At 51.3% G+C, this 22,478-nt stretch overlaps 2 protein-coding genes across 2 annotated transcripts in view; one reads left to right on the top strand and one right to left on the bottom strand.

Moving 5' to 3' along the window:
* LOC135829699 (uncharacterized) overlaps window positions 1-22,478 on the top strand; it is a 163,336-nt gene that overhangs the window by 16,463 nt on the left and 124,395 nt on the right. The window contains exon 6 of the mRNA XM_065342090.1: window positions 9,472-9,543. Within this exon, the coding sequence (XP_065198162.1) occupies window positions 9,472-9,543 (72 nt within the window). The remainder of the gene's footprint in view (window positions 1-9,471; window positions 9,544-22,478) is intronic.
* On the bottom strand, window positions 14,090-19,233 carry LOC135830115 (uncharacterized protein K02A2.6-like). The gene is made up of 2 exons (XM_065342505.1): window positions 18,491-19,233; window positions 14,090-18,104 (listed from the first exon to the last, which is right to left on the bottom strand). The coding sequence occupies exons 1-2, from the start codon at window positions 18,496-18,498 to the stop codon at window positions 14,645-14,647; spliced, it is 3,468 nt and encodes a 1,155-aa protein (XP_065198577.1). The 5' UTR covers window positions 18,499-19,233; the 3' UTR covers window positions 14,090-14,644.

Here is a 22,478-nt window from a genome sequence, read left to right on the forward strand (position 1 = left end):
GCGTGTGCGTGCGTGCGTGTGTGTGTGTGCGTGTGTGTGTGTGCGTGTGTGCATGCGTGCGTGCGTGCGTGTGTGCATGGTGTGTGTGTGTGCATGGTGTGTGTGTGCGTGCGCGTGCGCGCGTGTGTGAGTGTGTGTGTGTGTGTATGTATGTGTGTGTGTGCATGGTGTGTGTGTGTGTGTGTGTGTGTGTGTGTGTGTGTGTGCTTGCATGTGTGTGTCTGTGCATGTATGCATGTGTGTCCCCAAGCACACGTGCGTGTGTGCATGTACACCTGACCTGACCTTGTCATGCAGGGGCGTCACACACGGTACGACCACTACGACCATGGTCGTACCACTTTTCGTCCAGGATGGTCCACCCTATTCATCCGAAAAAGCAATAAAAAAATTCAAGGATCTTCGGACTTGTACAAAACATCGCAACTGTTACTTTCATTGCAAGGAGCATGCAGACTTGATGCCTAGCACTAGCAGCTAGCTATTGCCCAAGACTCCAGGCGGCTATCTAATACGATAGGCGGTTGGAGTCACGGTTAGAGACAACCAGACGATGGATTCCTCACGGACGCATTCACTGCAAACTTGACGGAAACAGAGCTGAGCTGGCGGCGATCACTGGGTCCAGAACTAAAATTTTCCAAGATCTCCCATGGCGATCAGCACGTCAAGAGACACTACATGTATGTCACTTGTCAGCTACAACATAATAATTATATTCTTTCCACAACGACACCTGCCTAGTACCTCTGGCTCCTGACGATCTACTGCAAGCGGATTCGAAAATGCATTACACCCGCGAACGCAGCGCTTGTCAACGGAAAAGGGAAGCGCTTCATTCTCCGAAGCTGAAAAGTGTTTGGACTGCTGCTCCACGGCGGCAGAATATTCTGCAGCTGTTCACCGACACGACCCGCTTCACCTATATTATAACGATTTACGATCGTTTCGTTCCCCGAGTTTTCTGGTAGCAGCAACAAGAATTTCGTCCGCGACGACAGGACGAAAGTCTCTCGCAAACTAAGGTCCTGTTGCCACGAAGACAGAGAAGATTCCGCAAGCGCTTTCTTCTGCTTCCATTGTTGTAGCTCTCCGGTCCACTGGCAGATCTTTCAATCCCACCGAACAAAAACAAAGGATCTTCTTCTCTCTCTAAAAACAACTAAAATAATTACTTCGCGACTGTCCAGGCCGGACGTGTACATAGGCGGTGTTTACATGAGGCGTTTTAACCCGGGTTGAGTTCGACCCGGGTCAGATTTCAGCCCGCCATGTGCATAAAATGAATTGCGCGTTTACATGACGCATTGCGCTTGACCCGGGTTGAAATTTCGCCCCGGGTTGATTTCAACCCTCCCCCCCAAGGGGAGGGTTGAAATCAACCCGGGTCAAGAAAATCGTACAAACGTACTTCTGTGCGTATCTCGCGCCAGGTTTGAACGGCACTGCAGATGCAAATTTCGCGCGAACGGATTCGCGTGACCATACAGGACTGTAGAAGTGGACTTTTGGCGGCATATCAGTATTTGACCCGGGTCAACTGTCTTCATGTAAACGCTCACCTCTTTTGTCTATCGTACAGACTTTCAACCCGGGCTGAACTCGACCCGGGTTGAAATTTCTCATGTAAACACAGCCATAGTGTACGCGACATGGCAGACTTCTGCAGGACACGACATACGTTTTTGCATAGCCGCTGGCGCTAGAGCGCGCAGCACGCTTGTACTTCGGATTTTGCGATTTTTTCGAGGGCAATGGCCCTGAATCATTGACTGGGTTCCATTTGCCTTGCTTGGCTACCTACGATGTACAGAAAATACCAAAAATTCATGAGAAGTATGTTTTTGGAGCTGGAGTGGGGTTGTCTACAGTCCATTCAGAAAAAAAATGAACTTCTAGCTTTTGGCCATAAATGGGTCAAACGTTGAGTTTTTTTAGAATTTTTTTCTGCAATCCCATATGGAATCCTTTTCCAATTATGTTTCTGAAGTTTTTTTTGTCCAAAAAGCAAGCCATAGCAAGAATAGGATTTCGGCCAGGTTTTGCCCCAAAAGCACTGAATTGGGAAAACCCATCAAAATCCAGGCCGTTTGACCCCGCCTGCAACAGTGCATTCTGCGGTTCGAACCCCAGTTCAGGCACCCTTTTTGGACCCTTTTTCAAATTTCAAAGTTCGCAGCACTGCACTGTGTACGATGAAATCACGAAAAATCGCCAAATACGGGAGCTCGCCAGAGCCAGGACCCATCTTTTTTATGAATGGACTGTAATAAGTGCTAGGGGAACCCTCCTTTGCGGCTGTAGAGTGCTAAAACGTGGCCTGTTAGCCGAAAAATCCTTATCTTTTTCTCGGGGGGACACCCCCGGACCCCCGGTCGTACCACCCCCAGCAACCCTGTGACGCCCCTGCATGAGACCCACGTGCTTGGTGAGGGACGTGGAGGGACTGGTGTGAACTTAGCCGTAGGAAATATGCGAGTGATTCGGGCTGTGTCATGGGAAGAGGCAAGAGGGCGTCTCATTCGAGTAACTAGCCTGCGTTCTGGTGTGCGGAAGTGTGGCGAAAGTTGTTCCCTGCCACAGCCTACGCTGGCTTAGCCGCCCAGTATGCATGGAAGATTCATGCCTCCCCAAGCATGTTCCCTTTCATAAGAGTCAGAACACGGGACCCAGATATGACCCCAAGAAGCTTTGGAGGACGGTTGCCGCTGCGGATCCGAGTGCCCAGTGCATCACAGGTGGCTGGTGTGACTTGGCACAAGGCGGACAAGACTTGTGCCACATGTGCGACCATTCTGGTCGGCCGGTCCAAGATCTAGACCAGAAGAGTGCTACTGTCGTGTGTTGAGTCGGGCTCGCTCGTTCGCAGACTGTTAGACAGCAACTGGATGGGTTCTGAGATATCTCTTACTTAGACTATCATGATCTCAGACAATACTACAAGACAAAAGCAAAAGGGAAAACCACTCGAAAAACCATGTCCGCCATTCCAACTCTCTCTCTCTCCAGAACTCTCTCAGCACAAACTCACCACTCACTCAAAGTATGGACAAGCCCGCGCAAAGCAATAAACACGTGACACGCAGATACCGCGCGACACTAACACACAACTAACAGTGCACTACATGTAGGTAGTGACGACAATGCAAAGTCAGATACATGGCGACTGATATCATGCAGATCAGTAGCAGTTCAGTTAGTTGAGGTCGAACCTCAACATACCTCCCCTTCTTTCAAAGCAGGAGGGACTAGCAGTTTACAGGTGGAGCCTATCAGGCTGCTTCTTGGCTCGGTCGGATCGACGCGTTGTGACATCGGTCGCTTCCTGGACCGGCATGGGAACTTCGGTGTCCGCTGAGGCGGGCGTAGCGCGGCACGGCTTCACCTGATCAAGATGACGGCGCTGGACGGCACCACCCTCGGTCTCGACGGTGGCTTCATGAGCATTAGCCTCTAACACTGTGGCTCTCTCTGTCGCGCTGGAGGCTTGCTGTACAAAGACTGCGTCACCTTCTGCCAAGTGACGTGGAGCGGTATGATACCGTGTGTCATACCTGTCCTTGACAGAGGCCTTCACTGCAGCTTCTCGCACTCTAACGGCTTCATCCAGTTCGTCATCGTCCTCTTCCTCAGATTCTGAACCGGGGCAGCGCAGAGCTTTCAACTGCGTGCGGAATCCACCGCGCAGGAACAGATCTGCCGGAGCATGCCCTGTGGTGGCATTCACCGTGGAGCGGAGGGTACCGAGCGACTCTTGCATCGCTCGCTTGAGGGACGCCTGCGATGACTTTCTGAGATGGCGCTTGAGTGTCTGGTGCAAACGCTCTACCGGGTTTTGCCTTGGGGTGTACGGGACAATACGCTCGTGCTGGATGCCCCAGTCACGAAGCTGGGCTGCGGTCTCTGCACTGACGAACTGGGGACCGTTGTCCGAGATGACGCGCACTGGATACCCGAACATGGTGAACATAGCGCGAAGCGCTGTCACCACCCGCGAGGACGTCTCGCCGGTTAGTTCTGCAACGAGTGGATAGCGGGAGTACAAATCCATCACTGTCACGAACATCAGTCGTGATCATTTATGTGCCCCCTTTTTTGGCACCAAGCCGTCAGGCGAAATTACTGGTCAGTCGGCGTCACGCATTTTTCACAAAAAATTGCGTTTCACCTGCTGGGAGAGTATGCGTGTACTCGAGTCTCATCCTGAGCACGTTTTTTTCTTCTTTTTTTCAGCTCCAGTATAGCTGTATTTTTCATTGCAAAGCCGTCCTCGATTGTTGTGTTCGTTGTTCAAACGAAGTGGACATTCAATCATGAAGGCAGAGGACATAGGAGCCTGATTGGAGTTTCTCGTGGCATAGGACGGCCACACAGAGACACTTTGGGCTTTTCTGAATATAAAATACCGTACGCACGATGCTGAGATCAATTTGTGCGATATCAAATTGTTTGTGATCTACCACATCGAGCAGAACGGGATCCAAACACAAGCTTACCGACGGTTAGGCTGCCGACCTGACTGGACAAATGATCCCTGGCTTCACCAGACGCCAGACGTCGGACACCATGTCCTTTGCCGCGACGTACATCTCCAAAAAGAACTTCATCTTCGTCGTGAAAAGGCTTGAAATACTCAATATTCAACCGAGATTCGCGGTCTCACCCTTTCTCAGATCGAATCATTTTTTGTTGTAGCAGTTGCAGGGCAGATCCCCGCCACTACTTCAACAGAAGATGGCTCCAAAGCATGCCTGGAACAAGCCATATCGAGGTTGCAAGCCACCCCGACTCAGCACTTTTTTTGAAGAAATTCGAAATTTCAATGGTGGAAGATATACTATGAAGAGAATTTCAAAAAGTATATTTCGCGGAGCGATCGCTCAACCTACGTCATTCAAACTTTGCAGAATGATTCAGACGTACATGCTAGGCATGGAACCACAGAAGATGATATCATAGCTGACACACAGAGTCACACACACAGCAGATTGGTGTGCACAGATACTAAATTAGTGGACGTCGTCATCTTCTTCCCGCTGATTTCAAATGTACGATGACGTGCTATTTCGCCTGACGGATTCCCTTTTGTATGCACCCAGCCATGTCTGGCTGTCTTGCAGCTAGCAGTGTGCTCTACTTGCTCCCTGTTGTATGCATGTATCCATTTCTGGCTGCCGTGCATATCGCGGTGTGCTCCCCTTTCTGCGCATGTATCCGTTTCTGGCTGCCGTGCATGTCACGGTGTGCTCCCCTTTCTGCGCATGTATCCGTTTCTGGCTGCTACAGCTCGCGTTGCGCTTCCCTTGCTCTCCTATGTGTACACACGTCCATTTCTGGCTGTACCCGCATGCCTATTTCTGCCTTCGCGCTGACCCCTGAGGAATCGCTTGAGCCTAGTATGGATCCAGTGATCCGAATGTAGCGCCGTTCCCAGCAAGAACTTGCCGACTTTATATTTTGTTGCTCTACAAGCAGCTTTTCGCTAGTCTTCTTCATGTCTCTTCTTAGAGTAGAGACCAGTTTTTTCCTGCTCTAATCAGTAGCTCAGAGCTACATCAATAGCAATAATAAAACCTTATAAAAGACAAAAAAAACTCTTGTCGATGCGATGACAACGACGACAATCACACTCAAAAACGCCTTTCCACCATAGTAGATGTCAATGGCAACCGTGTGCCATGGCCGTGGTGGTAGCTCTCTGGGCTGCAGAGGTACCTTTGTCGGTCGAGCTTCGAGCGCACATGGCTCGCAGCTTTGCACGTGCCGCTTCGCTGCGTTGGCCCAACCAGGCCACCACACTGACTCCTGCAGGCGTGCCTTGATTTTCGGGATGCCGGGATGCCCATCATGTGCCAGCTCGAGTACCTCCGGCACACAACCCTCTGGGATGACTAACCTCTCCCCTCGCAAGATGACAAAGTCGTCAGTCTTAGGGTACGGCCATACACTCAACTCGTGGCGAAGACCACGGTACGGTGCCACTGCGGAGGTCGACGGCCATTTGTCAGTCAGGAGAGCTTGGCGCACTGCACATAGCGTCTCGTCCTGGGCTGTCTTGGCGGCTATCTTGCGTCGTTGATCAGGTAGTAGACCGTCAGCACAGGAGATCGCTTGCACGACCAGGAAACTGGTATCTGCCGGTTCGGTCGGGAAACGTGACAGAGCATCGGCTAGCACGTTGAACTTGCCAGGGCGGAACTGGACTTGGTAGTGAAGGTCTTGCACCTTCAGGATGAGCCGTTGCACCCGTACACTGGCAGCTGACAAGTTGTATGCACGGTCAAACACTTGCAGAAGTGGTTTGTGATCCGACAACACTGTCACGGAAAGGCCGGTGATGAAACTGCGGAAACGCTGCAGGCCCCAGACTATCGCCAGTGCCTCTCTCTCGATCGTAGCGTAGCGGGTTTCTGGTCCAGTCAGTTTACGACTAGCATAGTACACGGGACGCCACTCGTCACCGTCGTGCTTCTGCATGAGGACGGCTCCTAGACCCGTACCAGAGGCGTCGACTTCAACGCGCGTCGGCAGGGTAGGGTTGAAGAGTGCCAACACGGGCTCGGTTGCAAGGTGTTGTCGCACAGCGGCGGCTGCCTGTGTACATGCTGGAGTCCAGTCCCAGTTTCCAGCGAGCAGAGCTGACAGCGGAGCGAGCAGGTCAGCCAGGTTAGGCACGAACTTAGCCAGGTACGTGGTGAGGCCAAGAAAAGAGCGCAGTTGCGAGACGTTCTCCGGATCAGCCATCTCGTGGAGTGACTTGACCTTGTCCTCACCTGCTCGGACGCCGGAAGCTGAGACTCGATGGCCCAAGAAGGTCAGCTCCGTGACGCTGAATGCACACTTCTTGCCGTTGAGCGTGACACAGTTCGCCTTGAGTGCTGCTTTCACCGCTGCTAGTCGCTTGTCATGCTCCTGTTGAGAAGGAGCGAAGACGAGGATGTCATCCAGGTAAATGAGCACACCCTCAATCGAGCCCAGGATCTGCTCCATCTTCCTCTGGAAGAGCTCAGGACCGCTTGACACGCCAAATGGTAATCGGCGGAACCGGTAGTGCCCCAATGGGGAGGCGATGACAAATGCATGGTGGCAGTCTGGAGTTAGTTCCAGCTGCGAGTAGCCAGACTTCAAATCTAACTTCGAGAATACCGTTGCAGCGGACACCTGCGCCAGGAGGTCGTCGGTGGTTGGCAACTGCACACCAGGCCGGCGTACGGCGGAGTTGACTTGTCGCAAGTCGACACACCACCGGACCGTCTTGTCCGGTTTCATCACCGGGACAAGGGGAGAAACGAAATCTGTGGCCTTCACTTCACTAACGGTCTCGACCACACCCTGTTCCGTCCATGCCTGCAGTTGTTCTCGTAATGAGGGGAGCAAGGCCGGAGCCACTCGCCGAGCTGACTGCTGGATCGCTGGTTGACTGGAATCCAAGTGAATCGTCACCGGTCCATGCATAGCTGGGAGCGACGCCAACTCCTCGGTGTCGGCATGAATGCTGATGCCAGCGACAGGTGGTGCCAACAATCCTAATGCAAGTGACACACCTTCGCCCAGGAGCGCCGGCACTGGCTGCTTGGAGTCGTCAACAACAAAGATAGTCTCTTGTACAGTGAACTGGTTGTACGTGATGCACGCCTCGAAAACACCAACAGGTTTGAGCTGAGACGTTCCTACCGGACGTAATGGGCAGGGCGATGACGATAGCCGATACTCGCTCGGTACTTGTGACTGAGGCAGGACCGTCACCCTGCTGGCCGAATCCACGCGCATAGCCCTTTGGTGCTTGCCATCTAGCACTACCGATCGTAGTGGAAGCACAAATCCAGTTTTCCCGGACCAGACGCTGAAACATTCCGCATCGTCGTCGTCATCGCTGTCATCCATTTCCGCAAGTTTCGGTGAAGACACCTGACTTCTGGACGATGGCGTTGCTGCTGGTCGGGAATCATTTGCCATGGCCAGGCTGGCCGTCATCCCTGGCTTCATGCCCAGGTACTGGCCTTTCGGCTTGGGCTTCGCTGCGCCGGAACGGCAGACTTGCCCGAAATGCCCTTTCCGTCCACACTGGTGGCACACGGCGACGGCCGCCAGACAGTGCCGCTTTCCCGGTGGGTGCGTCGCTCCGCAGTACCCACAAGCGGGGTTACTGGTGTATGGAAGGCTGGGTCGGCCTTGTGTCTGGGGAGCGGCGTAGCTGACCTCGACTTCCTTGGCTGGCGTCTCGCGCGCCAACACAACTGCTTGAGCTCGCTTGGCTGCAGCCGTCAGGTCCTTGCCTCCCTCTTGTAACACACTCTTCCGGGCCGCTTTCACAGACAGGCCACGTGCAAACAAATGTACGGCGACTGTGCTGAGTACATCTTTTAGGTCAGCTCCTGGAGTGAGATTGCATACTCTCATCTCTTTCTCGATTCGGACCCGAAACGCCTGAATCGATTCCCCAGGCTGCTGCTCAATGGAGAACAGCTCAGCAAGCCTGGCATCCGTGCTGCGCTGAGCCCAATTAGTTCCGCGAACGGGTCGTCTGCCTCAGGGATCGTGGGAAATTTCTGCCACAAATAGTAGCTTGCATTTTCTCCTAAATTCGCCGCCGCGGCCAGGTACTGCTTCTTCTTGTTGGTCACCTCGTGGAGCTGGAAGCCGATGTCCAGTTGACTTCTCCACGTCTGGTAATGGTCATGGCCGAGTTCGTGATCTAAGTCCAGCTTGACAGATACGCGGACTTTCGATGCCATTGTTGTCGCCGTCGTCAGTCAGATTTTCGGAACGAGTGCCAAATCCTGTTCACTGCGCCAATGTTGAGTCGGGCTCGCTCGTTCGCAGACTGTTAGACAGCAACTGGATGGGTTCTGAGATATCTCTTACTTAGACTATCATGATCTCAGACAATACTACAAGACAAAAGCAAAAGGGAAAACCACTCGAAAAACCATGTCCGCCATTCCAACTCTCTCTCTCCAGAACTCTCTCAGCACAAACTCACCACTCACTCAAAGTATGGACAAGCCCGCGCAAAGCAATAAACACGTGACACGCAGATACCGCGCGACACTAACACACAACTAACAGTGCACTACATGTAGGTAGTGACAACAATGCAAAGTCAGATACATGGCGACTGATATCATGCAGATCAGTAGCAGTTCAGTTAGTTGAGGTCGAACCTCAACAGTGGACATGGAAATGCGGTCGCACGTCGAGCGGCCCCAGGGTGCTGGCCATGCATCCGTGGATAAGCGGTACACACATGCATTTATGCCCTGCAGCCCGCTGGTCGGATCGGATCAACATGTGCACTGCACGCAGCATTCTGTACTCGCTGAGGGCACCGGTCCCGGTCAATCAACTGAATTTCCATGTCCACGACAGTAGAAGGGTGCTTGTGCGTGTGTCTGCATGCATTGTAATGTTAACTTCAGTGATGTAGGGTGGAGTTTTGTGAAATGTGTTGTTTCCATTCGGCATATCCAGGGCAATCCTCAACGCACCATTGAGGATTCTGGATGATAACGCGTTTGACCAATTCACGAAACTAACTATCCTGTGAGTACCCTGTTTTCTTCTGTTAACGGGGAAGTGCATCGATTTTTCAAGTAGGGTCCAGAAGAAAGACAATTTTAGAGGGCTTGCAGTAATGCGTTATGCACTCACCTTATTTAGTATACACATTACCCGTATGGGGTTACCCGCACACCCAGAGTGCATGACCTGGGCTCACAGTTGCGTACATTCAACATCAGCGCTATTTTTTGTTCCACGTGGTGCTGGCGTGATCAGTGACAGGTACTTGAGAGATGCCATGCGCCTAGTTCTCAGTCAAAGTTTTAGGATTTTTCAAATGGTTCCTTGGAAAGATTGGTTTATCGCATCTTCTTGAAAATTTGGGACAGCAATCTAGGTAGTAATCCGAAGGGTTATACTGAACGAAATTTTCTTCTACGCTGTGTAGAAGTGATTTACGGTAAATATGGATGGTTTGGGCCCAAATTGACGCGGAATAAAGTGATACAGAATCAAAACAATAGCAAGAAGCACAACAATTGCTCGGTAATGTTCTGGAGAAAAGACAACGAAGAAAATGAGCCGTCGATGAAGAAAATCGGCCTGGCAGATCTTGTAATCGAATCTTTTGAAGCTCACAGTCGCAGTGCGCGCAACCTTCTCAAACATACCACCACAGATGTACTGTACCTTGCATGCGGAAAACATAGCTTTGCATTCCAGAAAAGCTCACTTACCTAAAATAGGTGTTGCTCACCTCGCAAGGCGATCAGCGCCGTCTGCGAGTGATTTGTTTTGGGCTCTCATGTTGTTCTTCATGGAATCAGCTCTGCAAAAGGTCCTGATACTGACCTTGCAACTGCTCTCTGATCGTGGACGGACGGCTTGTTCGTGGCCTGTTTGCCTAGGATCGTGAGAAGCGCAGCAGATCTTCAAAGCTCGAACTACAAAGATTACGCGACGGCGTGCACAACTCTTCGCTCATCAGCCGTTTCGTTCACTGCGCAGTGGAACGAACTCCTTCCTTCCCAATCCATGGTCAGGTGTGGGTAGAGCCGAGTGTGAGCGGGTTATTGTGGAGTATTGTCTTGGTAGACTAGTGCCCTTCATCATTTTCTTCCCGGGCATTAGTGACCCGAAGCGCTTGTAGGCTTGCGATATTATACATGGTCGAACAAGCGGTCACGTTCTCCTGTTAGCATCCCCCCACCTCACAACAGAGCAACCGAGTTTTGCATTAAGCTGGGAGTGCCGATTCGAGCAACTGGTATAATGGCTCGCAGCTGAGCCAGCAAATGACTCCGCTTGGAGCAGGCGAATGACTCCGCATGGAGCCGGCAAATGACTCCGCATGGAGCTGGCAAATGACTCCGCATGGAGCTGGCAAATGACTCCGCATGGAGCTGGCAAATGACTCCGCATGGAGCAGGCGAATGACTCCGCATGGAGCCGGCAAATGATTCCGCATGGAGCCGGCGAATGACTCCGCATGGAGCCGGCAATTGACTCCGCATGGAGCCGCCGAATGACTCCGCATGGAGCCGCCGAATTACTCCGCATGGAGCCGCCAATTACTCCGCATGGTGCCGCCGAATGACTCCGCATGGAGCCGCCAATGCCTCCGCATGGAGCCGGCAATGACTCTGAATAGAGCCGCCAAATGCTAGATATATAGAGATGCATAACCAGTTGAGAGCATATATTCTCATGGACTATACAGATACCATCATGTGTGCGCCAGAAACATGAGTTGAGCTAGTGGGTGGGAGGGTGGAAAGGAAATTGTTTTGGGAACACCTGTTCCGCAAGTTGCACGCTCGAAAGTCCAAACAGCAATGACATGAAAGAGACATTGTACAGGATTTTGAAGGGTGCGTGCCCACGTGAGTCGCACATGCGTGCAGGTTGGGCCAGCTCGCTGGGCTGGCTGCTAACTCGTGTTAGCATGCTAACGCTCATTTAGCATCCCCCCACCTCACAACAGAGCAACCGAGTTTTGCATTAAGCTGGGAGTGCCGATTCGAGCAACTGGTATAATGGCTCGCAGCTGAGCCAGCAAATGACTCCGCTTGGAGCAGGCGAATGACTCCGCATGGAGCCAGCAAATGACTCCGCATGGAGCCGGCAAATGACTCCGCATGGAGCCGGCAAATGACTCCGCATGGAGTAGGCGAATGACTCCGCATGGAGCCGGCAAATGACTCCGCATGGAGCCGGCGAATGACTCCGCATGGAGCCGGCAATTGACTCCGCCTGGAGCCGCCGAATGACTCCGCATGGAGCTGGCAATTGACTCCGCATGGAGCCGCCGAATGACTCCGCATGGAGCCGCCGAATTACTCCGCATGGAGCCGCCAATTACTCCGCATGGAGCCGCCGAATGACTCCGCATGGAGCCGCCAATGCCTCCGCATGGAGCCGGCAATGACTCTGAATAGAGCCGCCAAATGCTAGATATATAGAGATGCATAACCAGTTGAGAGCATATATTCCATAAATCGGCACTCCCAGAGCGGATCACAAAGTGCAGCTACCTGTGAAATTTGTAAGCAGTGCAAGCTCGGTAACGATTGAGTAACAGGAACTCGATATCATGGGCTGAGGCCATTGCCACAGCCACCCATGCTTTGGCTGCTGGTGGCCTCTGAATGTTACTCGGGCAGACATGGCTTTCCACCTTCCCGCCTCTCTGAATATCGAGTCCGGCAGCTGATTCGAAACGAGTGGCCGGTGTATAACGCCAGGCCATAGCCACAACTGATGAGCAAGATTTTCGCAGTTGCTGTAAAGCCGATCGATTGGCATCTGCAGCTGGTGCCGCTAGCTTTCCCAGGTGCTGCCACAATTGCAAACCACTCTTTGCGATTGGCTGGTCTGCTTGATTGACTGTCCACTGCCCTATCCCCGGTCGCAATTGTTTGCGCACCAGCCAAGTGCACCACTTGCATCAGTGAATAGCAGCAAGTTGGGGGACGGCGTCCACTTAGGGTGTAGGAAGAAGGACCGGCCGTTCTACTATTCCAGGAGCTCAGGCCATCAGCGAAGATATTTGAGGCACTCTTCGGAGAGCTTGATCAGGTAATACGGCTGCCGGTACCAGTTGGCAAGTGACCACAATCTGCAATGTGCGTCCTGGGACTCTCACTCTTCTAGCAAACGAGAGCTTTCCCAGAAGATACTCGAGTTGACATTGGGTAATTGAAGCTGTGTTGAGAGTGGCACGTAGGAGGTCGTGAAGCTTGGCAAGTTCGTCCATCGGCAGACTGATGTGAGCGCGCGGGTGTCCAGGATGACGCCGATAAACGTCAGGACGTGGGCTGGACCCTCCACTTTTGCTGACGCCAGAGAAACACCGAGGTATGTAAACGCACGGCGCCGAGTAGCGAGTTGCTGGCGAGCTAACACAGGTCCAGAGCATACAATCATGTACATCGAGGAAGCACTTTTGCTGACGCCAGAGAAACACCGAGGTATGTAAACGCACGGCGCCGAGTAGCGAGTTGCTGGCGAGCTAACACAAGTCCAGAGCATGCATGGAGACAGAAACGTTAGTCGAGTCAAGAAACGGATCGTTGCGCAGAAATATAGGGTTAGCATGTGACCGTGTTAAATTCAATGGATCCCAGTTAGTTGAGTGGTTGCCGATGAAACCTACCACAACCCCACAATTACGACCATGTGCAACATACCTCCGGAGCATAGGATCAGGATGTGAGTCCAGTAATTTTGAGAAGTGAGAAACTGAGTGCTTACACAGTTACTGATGAGGCCTTACACTTTGCCCTGGGGTGCTCCTGTCGGCACTGGAGGCAGCACTGCCTGAGCTGACACGTGCAAGCGCCGTACTCGTAGTAGCGGCATACGGTTGCGGTACGTGATGCGGATCTGTACTGGTGAGTAGGACGAAGTGCGCACGGAAAATGCTGGCGGGTACTGAGCTGCACTGCTGGCAGGCGGGTCATGCTGTTCCAGTACACCGTGAGGCGCAGTTGCCACAAGTTGATATTGATAACCTGGCTTTGGAGATTTTTTATTTTTATTTTCCACTGCTATCAGGTTCGGCTTGATTCCCTCTGTGCTGCGCTGATGAGTCCACAAAGGACGAAACAGTTGTCGATAACGTCCAGTTTCTAGGTGGCAAGAACTGGCGATTGGCCGCGACGATCGTGGCCAAATACGTCCACAGGCACTCGTGAAACGCGGTGAGGAACAGTGGAACACAGACCATTCATGAACACTGTCCAGGTCTCAGCTCAAGTGCTACCGTCATGCAGCCTACGAAGCGCAGTTCTGGGTTCGGATTCAAATAAATGCTAGTGCGCCAGAAGAGCAACATATGAGGGGCTACGGAGTTGGAACGTCGCCGGAGCTGGACTGACTGCAACTGTATCGGGCAGCAGGAAATCGAAGTCCACGAACTCGCCTCTCTGGACACGATCGAGAAGGGCCCGTATAGGACAGTTAGGTTCACCTGCTGTTGGTGCTGCATGCGCATATGGCGGTCGTCACTGCACCGGGTGTTATAACGTACGCACGCAAGATTCATTCCATGCAACTCGCGTATACCACAGCAGGAAACACCATCTGGTTTGTTCTAGGATAATTTAGAAGTGAACATGTAAAATGGCAATCATCGAGAGATAAGCAGCAGAGACACGTAAGTGCTGTCGTGGCACTAATGGCGCTATGACACGACAGTATAGGCCTCGTCAGCTCGTACCAAAGTAAGACACACGTCAGCCATGCAGACGTAATGCAGAAGAAGACTGATTCATAATGAGGTAAGACATTGTCACTCTTCGTCATGCATGCATCAAAGGAGTGTAGAACGACACACGTAGAACACACGTAGAACGACACACGTAGCAGAACGTAGATCGTAGATCGTACGACTAATATTAATAATAGATCAATCTATAACAATCCTCCTTCCTTAAAGAAGTAGTGAAGTGGGACTAGCAATAATGCATATATAATCAAAATGCATCCAAACAACTATATACAAGAGCAAATCCTTATATCCGACTAACTATGATACAATACTATGCTATTACAGACAAATAGTGGAATAGGACACTCTAAGGCAATGTCAGAATTGCTAGGCGAGTCACTCATGACTAATGCTAAGATAGTCACTCAATACTCACAAATTTAAGCGATCAGGGGCACGGCGCATTCTTGACGGATAGCGCGGTGACACTGGAGTTGACGAAACAGGCACTGACACATCAGGCATACTAACAGGAGTAGCGACTTGAACTGTATCAGGCATACTAACAGGAGTAGCAGCAGTAGTAGACATACTAGGCGTAGCAGTAATAGGCGTACTAGACGTAGCAGTAGTAGGCGTACTAGGCATAGTAGTAGCTGCTGTATCAATGACAGGAGACGACTGAGCCGGCGGTGAAGCTGGTAACTCGGGACTCGGCGTTGCTGTAGCGACTGTCGGAGTAACACTCGGCGTAGACACTGTCGGAATGGCGTCGGACTCGGCCGATAAACTAGCCGACTCAGCTGTTCTGGACTTCAAGTGATCGATGTGCACTTTTCGGACGACTCCTCCTACCATCACAGAATAGGTCATCGTACTGAGTCGTTTGCATATTAAACCTTCTAGCCACTTCGGCTTAGAGCCAGGACGAGCATTGTACACCCACACTGGTGCATTCACTGTGAACTCACGAGACGCAGTATTATCGAGTTCATGGGCCTGCTGCATAGCCGTGGCGAAACTGGGTTGCAGCAGCGCCAAACGCGTGGTCGGGGCTTTCTTCAATAGAATACTCGCGGGACTCTGCTTGGTAGCGCTGTGCGGCGTGTTTCTGTAATCGAAAAGAAAGCGAGACACTTGCACACATACAGACACATGGTGAGGCCTTGCTCGCAAAGCCTTCTTCAGCTCTTGCACCATCCGCTCACACTGTCCGTTGCTGGCGGGATGATAGGGCGGTGTACGATGATGCTTAATACCATTCTGAGCACAGAAAGCAGCAAACTCGCCAGAGGCAAATTGTGGGCCGTTATCAGATACTAGTACTCTAGGAATACCAAATGTACTGATGAACCGTAGCAAACAGTTCACTGTTTTAGTAGTCGTAGCGGAGGAACCAAGCTCGTATACATCAATCCACTTAGAGAATGCATCAACTATGACCAGAAACTGTTGCGACTCGAACTCAGCAAAATCAAGATGCACACGCTCAAAAGCAGCATTGGGGTATGCCCAATGGTGGACAGAGTCCTTGCGGGGCAGATTAGAGCTCTCCTGACAAAGACTGCAATCGGCGGCTAATCGTTCGATATCGGCATCTAAGCCTGGCCACCAGAAAATGCTTCGTGCCACACTCTTCATTCGAGACACACCGGCATGTGAAGAATGCAGTTCCTCTAATAAGTGGCGTCTAAACTGAACTGGAATAATGACGCGGGAACCCCACAGCAAACAACCATGCTCAATACTTAGGTCATTCCGGATGCGGCTATACGGCACTAACCTGTCGGGAACTGTAGCAGGCCAACCATGCAGCGTGTAGGACATTACTAACGAAATGTCAGAATCGTATTTGCTAGCCTTGGCAACATCCGAACTCTGTAGAGGCATTAACTCGCAGGGGTCAAATGCATGACTGCTGACTGCACTAACAATTGCAGACATTTCAGCAGCAGACAATGGTAAAGGCAGACGAGACAGACAATCTGCTAGCACATTTTCTTTACCTGGAATATGCTCAATGACGTAGTCGTACTCAGCGAGAATCACGGCCCAGCGCTGTAGACGGGATGCAGACGTCTTACTTAACGACTCGTGCTCGCCGAAGATCTTGATTAGAGGCTTATGGTCGGTGCGCAGAATGAACTTACGACCGTAGATGTACTGGTGTAAACGACGAACAGCAAACACGATAGCTAACGCCTCTCGCTCAATCTGGCTGTAATGACTCTCTGCTTTGGACAAAGCACGTGACACATATACAACTGGCCGAACAGACTGGTCCGGCATGACATGTAGAAGAGCAGCACCAATACCAGCAGGGGATGCATCACACTCTAAGATCAGTGGTAAGGTAACATCATAATGGGCCATAACAGGATCGGCGATGAGAAACTCTTTAACTTTGGCAAACGCCGACTGACATGCATCCGTCCAATTAAAGACTACATCCTTCTTTAACAACTCGTTCAGGGGTTGTAACAGCGAGGAGCAATTGGGGATAAACCGCCCAAAGAAATTCACGAGCCCCAGAAACGAACGCAAGGTAGATACATCATGGGGCCTCGGGGCATTCTGAATACTCAAAACCTTATCCCGACTGGGCTGTAGACCAGCCTTCGACAATGTAAACCCAAGGTAACTAACTTGTGGCTTACCAATCTCACATTTCTCACGACGCAACCGCAGCCCTGTCTCAGCGAAACGACGGAGGACTGCTCGTAGACGCTCGTCGTGTTGTTGCTGGGTGTTACCACAAATGAGAATATCGTCAAAATAGACAACGACACCTTCTAGACCTTGTAGCACCTGCTCGATGGCCTTCTGCCAGATTGACGGAGCTGAGCTGACGCCGAAGGGTAGTCTCGTGAATTCGTACAAACCCTTGTGCGTAGCGATGACACAATAGCGCCTACTGTCGTCGTCGAGCGGTAGCTGAGCATAAGCTTGGCTGAGATCTAATTTGGAAAATACAGATCCACCAGATAATTGCGATAACAAATCACTCGGGTTGGGAATGGGATGTTGGTTAGCTTCAATGTGCTTGTTGATAGACACTTTAAAATCTGCACATAAGCGGATGGTGTTGTTTTTCTTTTTTACAACCACCACGGGGGATGCCCAATCAGCGTTAGAGACCGGCTTGATGATCCCCTCCCCCTCTAGACGCAACAACTCAGCTTCAACCTTAGTGCGGACGGCGTACGGGACAGGACGGGAACGGCAACTCTTGGGGGTGGGTGACCCTTGAAGCTGGATCTTGGCAGACTGACCCTTAATGGTACCCAAACCCTCTTGAAATACGGTAGGGAACTGACGCAATAGACTATCTAGCGACAATGCATTGACCTGTGCATTACGAAAATTTGACCAGTCTATAATGACGTGGGACATCCAGTTCCGACCAAACAGGGGCTGACCACTACCCTCTACAACAATGATGGTGTCTCGAAACTGGTGAGACTCGTAACGGACATCGACAATGCATTCACCCAATACAGAAAGGGAACTACCACCATACGAATGCAGTGATGCACGAGACTTATGCAGACACACATTGGAAAACTGCTCCTTCCACACAGAACTAGGGAATACTGAAACTTCAGCACCAGTGTCGACTTCCATAGGACAGACTACATCATTAACGCATACATCAATCATCATGGGAGGATGAGACTTAGACTTAGGTTGACACTTATCTGTAGGTGACACATCGTCGGTGAGAGCCCCAATGCTGAAAGAGTCGAACAGTGACTCTGGCTCGGACGAAATGTGGGACGTCGACTGCGAATTGCAGCAGGAAGCGAAATGCCCACGACGCTGACACTTGCTGCAGGTTTTGCCACGCGCCGGGCAACTCGGATCCCGACCGAAATGACCAGCCTTGCCACACCTAAAACAGAGACGCTCAGAGGAAGTAGAAGCAGAAACAGACACTCTCTCAGGTTTACGTGCACGATCCGTTTTACCTGACGACTTGAAATGTTGTTTCTGTTGTTTCTGCGACACAGAGTGCTTACGAGAGAGACCGTGGACTTCTGATGGCGTACTCATAGCAGCAGCGGAACCCATAGACGAAGCTTGTTGCTGGGTTGCCTCAAACAAAGCTGCAATTTCTAGACACGTACCCAAAGTTAGTTTTGGATCTGATAACAACTTCTTTTTCAACTCGACATTCACAATGCATGACACCACATGGTCTCGAATCATGTCGTCACAAGCGGTACCAAAATCACACAAGCGGGCCTGGACGCGTAATCTTACAACAAACTGACTCACCGACTCATTCTTAGCAAAGGTCATCTGGCGCAGCACGTGACGCTCGTATACAGGATGTGGCGCGGCCTTGAAATGTTCGTTCAGTTTCCGTAACGTAACCTTGTACTCGTTGTCATCCGCAGGCAGAGCCGACGCCTGTGGATCTTCGAGGTCTTCGAATAAGTCCTGAACCTGTGTTCCGGCAGTATGCAGCAATAAATTTTTCAGCCGTTTGTGATCCGTAATCCCTTGGCCTTCAGCCATGTACGTAAAGCTTCGTAGCCATTTCTTCCAGCGAGAGGACACTTCTGCTGGCGTGCCCCGGTATTCGAAAACTGGAAGCTTGTGGGCTGTGCTCAGGTTACTACAAACGCTCATCTTCGTCGCCAATTGTTATAACGTACGCACGCAAGATTCATTCCATGCAACTCGCGTATACCACAGCAGGAAACACCATCTGGTTTGTTCTAGGATAATTTAGAAGTGAACATGTAAAATGGCAATCATCGAGAGATAAGCAGCAGAGACACGTAAGTGCTGTCGTGGCACTAATGGCGCTATGACACGACAGTATAGGCCTCGTCAGCTCGTACCAAAGTAAGACACACGTCAGCCATGCAGACGTAATGCAGAAGAAGACTGATTCATAATGAGGTAAGACATTGTCACTCTTCGTCATGCATGCATCAAAGGAGTGTAGAACGACACACGTAGAACACACGTAGAACGACACACGTAGCAGAACGTAGATCGTAGATCGTACGACTAATATTAATAATAGATCAATCTATAACACCGGGCTCCCAGTAGGGTCCGGCCTGCTGGCGGCGAGTGGCGATACGGATCCAAGTAGAGCGAGGAGAAGCTGGGTGGCGTTGGTGACGGCAGTGGACAACTACCGTTGTTACTTCCAACAGAAAATCAAAGTCCACGAACTCGCCTCTCTGGATACGAAATACGATCTTCAGGCTCGCGCCTGCTGTTGCAGTGGTGGTGCTGCGTGGCGGCCGTCGCTGCGTTCGCAGTAGGCGGGCGGCGGAGCCAGGTAGAGCGAGGCGATCCGGAGAGGCTGGACGCCGGTTGGTGACGACGACATTGTTTCAAGGCACCGGCAAACAAGGGTCGCTGAGATCGCGTGGAGGTACTTCATTTCAGGAGACCTGATGATGGCGCAAGCTAAAAGTCCACAGTCGACGTTCCACTGTAGACAACGACATTGTTTCAGGCACCAACAGGCGTCATTGAAGTCTGAATTTGAAACGTAGAGATACGAGGATGCAAGCTTGAAAGTCTAACGAAAGGAAATTGTTTTGAGAACACCTGTTCCGCAAGTTGCACGCTCGAAAGTCCAAACAGCAATGACATGAAAGAGACATTGTACAGGATTTTGAAGGGCGCGTGCCCACGTGACTCGCGCATGCGTGCAGGTTGGGCCAGCTCGCTGGGCTGGCTGCTAACTCGCGTTAGCATGCATACGCTCATCATACACCAGTCACCTGGTCATTGTGCCCGCAGGGTACAACTAACAGCCTGTTTGGGTGCATTCCGTCACTCGAGTTGAGCTCGAGTTGAACCTTGGTGTGAAAATTGTCGCCTGTATGTGCGGTGACCAGGTGACTGGTGTACGCAGGAACACGTGACCGTTTGTTCAACCATGTTTGATTGGGAATAAGGCCCGAATGCTGCATTGCAGTCTTTTCGGACCAAAACCAGTCGACTCAGCATCCAAAAGACTACAACATATGGGCCAATCGCGGTCATCCGTGCTTTTATAAGAGCGAAATGGCGCTTTTAGTGACATTTTTCGTACAAATCCCCATCTAGTAGGGCACAGTTACCCAGTTTCGGTGGAAGTGCGCGAGTTCGATTGGGAATAAAGGAGGAACGGAGCATCTCAGCTTCCTCGGACCAAGACTATTCGACTCAGCACCCTGAAGACTACAACTGGTGAAATTTGATTTTAGGCTTAACTTCCCCTTTAATTCGACCATACCGCTTAATTAGAAGTTTTTCCAGTATCTATTTCTATCAATACGATTCCCACATAAACATTTCTGATAATTCGAACCTTGAACTAGGTATGTCACATCCCTGCGAGGTTCGTTGCCCGTCATGATCGCTCACAACCCAACCAAATCCAACCGCCAGGCGGTCGACCAATATAGTCGACGACCCAACTTTGTGTTCAGCTCACCTTGATTCTGGAGAAATGTTTCCAGGTTTGTCATCGAGCTCCTACAGGACTCCTGTTTTGATCCAACTGCGTCCTTGAGACCCTCCATTCTGCTTGATTAAAGAAGTTGGATGACAAATTAACTTGGTTACTTTCTCAAAGCTTTCAACACTACAAACTGACAACATACGGTATGTTGTTACCGACCTGACGCGACAGCAGGAGGAGGCGGCTTTGGGGCCGCCTCTCCCGCTGCGGCCACGGTGGCCTTCACCGGCCGGTCCTTTGTTGGCAGACCTGTCTTCGTTGGATGATGGGCCGGTTTGGCCTGCGGCCGCCCCGACGTCGTTGCCGTCAGCACCGAGTGCGGACGCTCTACGCTGGCCGTCCGACCGGTCCTGGGGACCCCCTCTTCCTCACGGCATGGCCGTTTGGGAGAGGGCCCCGGGGACCGTTCATCATCACGTTGCCGGTGAGGCCCTGGCGACATATTGCTGCGCGTCGGCTCCACCGCTGCATTTAGGGACCGTATGGCCGAATGCATCTGCGTCAAACCTTGCTGCAGACGGCGCGTTGTAGTAGTATCAGTGTTGACTTGTGCATGTGTGCTAGCAGTAGGTGTCATCAGTCAGCCTCGGACGATAGATTGGCATATACATGACTGTGCTGCACGTAATCTGTAGTCGGTTAGAGATGACTATATTATTATGAACACTGGGCCGGGCTGGACGTGCTCCCTATGATTGTGTTGTGCATTACTAGTAGTAGTACGACTTGTGGTGACAAGTCCTGGTTGGTCAGCATGCTGATGTTATAGCTTTGCGGCTGGCACTCTCTACATATGATTGGCTCCGGAACGTGCAAGTCTCGCATGTTTGTCTTGGCACGCAGATTCATTATATGCTTGCTGTCTGTTTTAGAACCAATCATGAACTATGCTCTTGCATGATAATGAACTATGAATAATGAACTATGCTCTTGCATGAACTATGAACTATGAACTATGAACTATGAACTATGAACTATGAACTATGAACTATGAACTATGAACTATGAACTATGAACTATGCCGTGCCCAAGCCTCCGAGCTTGGCTCGCTGCTCGCGCTCTCAGTAGATCTGTACGTGGCTATGTATGTAGCACCTTTATAACCTACCTACATTGTACTAACTAAACAGTTGCATTCTAGCAGAAGAACGGAAGTGTTGCGTTGTGACTGGTACAGGCCATGGTTGGGCGTGTGTTCAGGGTTTTCAGTTTGTGCGCAGTGTGGCAGTGCGCGCCGTTCTCCCACAGCTGGTGCCGAAACCCGGGACGCACAGGAATCAGGGTAGTACCAGTACTAGTCTAGAAGTAGAATGGCGAAGGTAGACAGCCTGATGTTGCGTCCTTTTCGTGGCCGAGAGGACAACTTGACCGAATTTTGGAGCAAGTTCCAGGTAGTGGCAAAGATTCGAAAGTTAGACGATGAAGCTGAACGTATGGCTCATTTACCGCTGTATCTGTCGTGCGATGCGTTCACAGTCTGGCAAGAGATGAGCTCAGCCGACCAGAAGGACGAAGAGAAAGTTCTAAAGCGGCTGACGGAGTCGTTCTCAGTTCTGCCTGGGGAGGCGTATGGCCAGTTTGTCCGTCGAGCGAAACGAGAAGACGAGACTGTGGATGCCTACCTCGCGGACTTGCGGCGATTGCTTCGCCTGAGCGGGCACAAGGAAAAGAAAGGCGGCAAGGACCCGATGCTGTTGGAGCAGTTCCTGACCGGAATGCCTGGCCACCTCGCGTCCCAGCTCCGAATCAGCTTGTCCACGAACGCGGACGGGCTGGCCATCGACGCGG

Source organism: Sycon ciliatum, chromosome 13, assembly GCF_964019385.1.
Source record: "Sycon ciliatum chromosome 13, ocSycCili1.1, whole genome shotgun sequence".
NCBI classification, from domain to species: domain Eukaryota; kingdom Metazoa; phylum Porifera; class Calcarea; order Leucosolenida; family Sycettidae; genus Sycon; species Sycon ciliatum.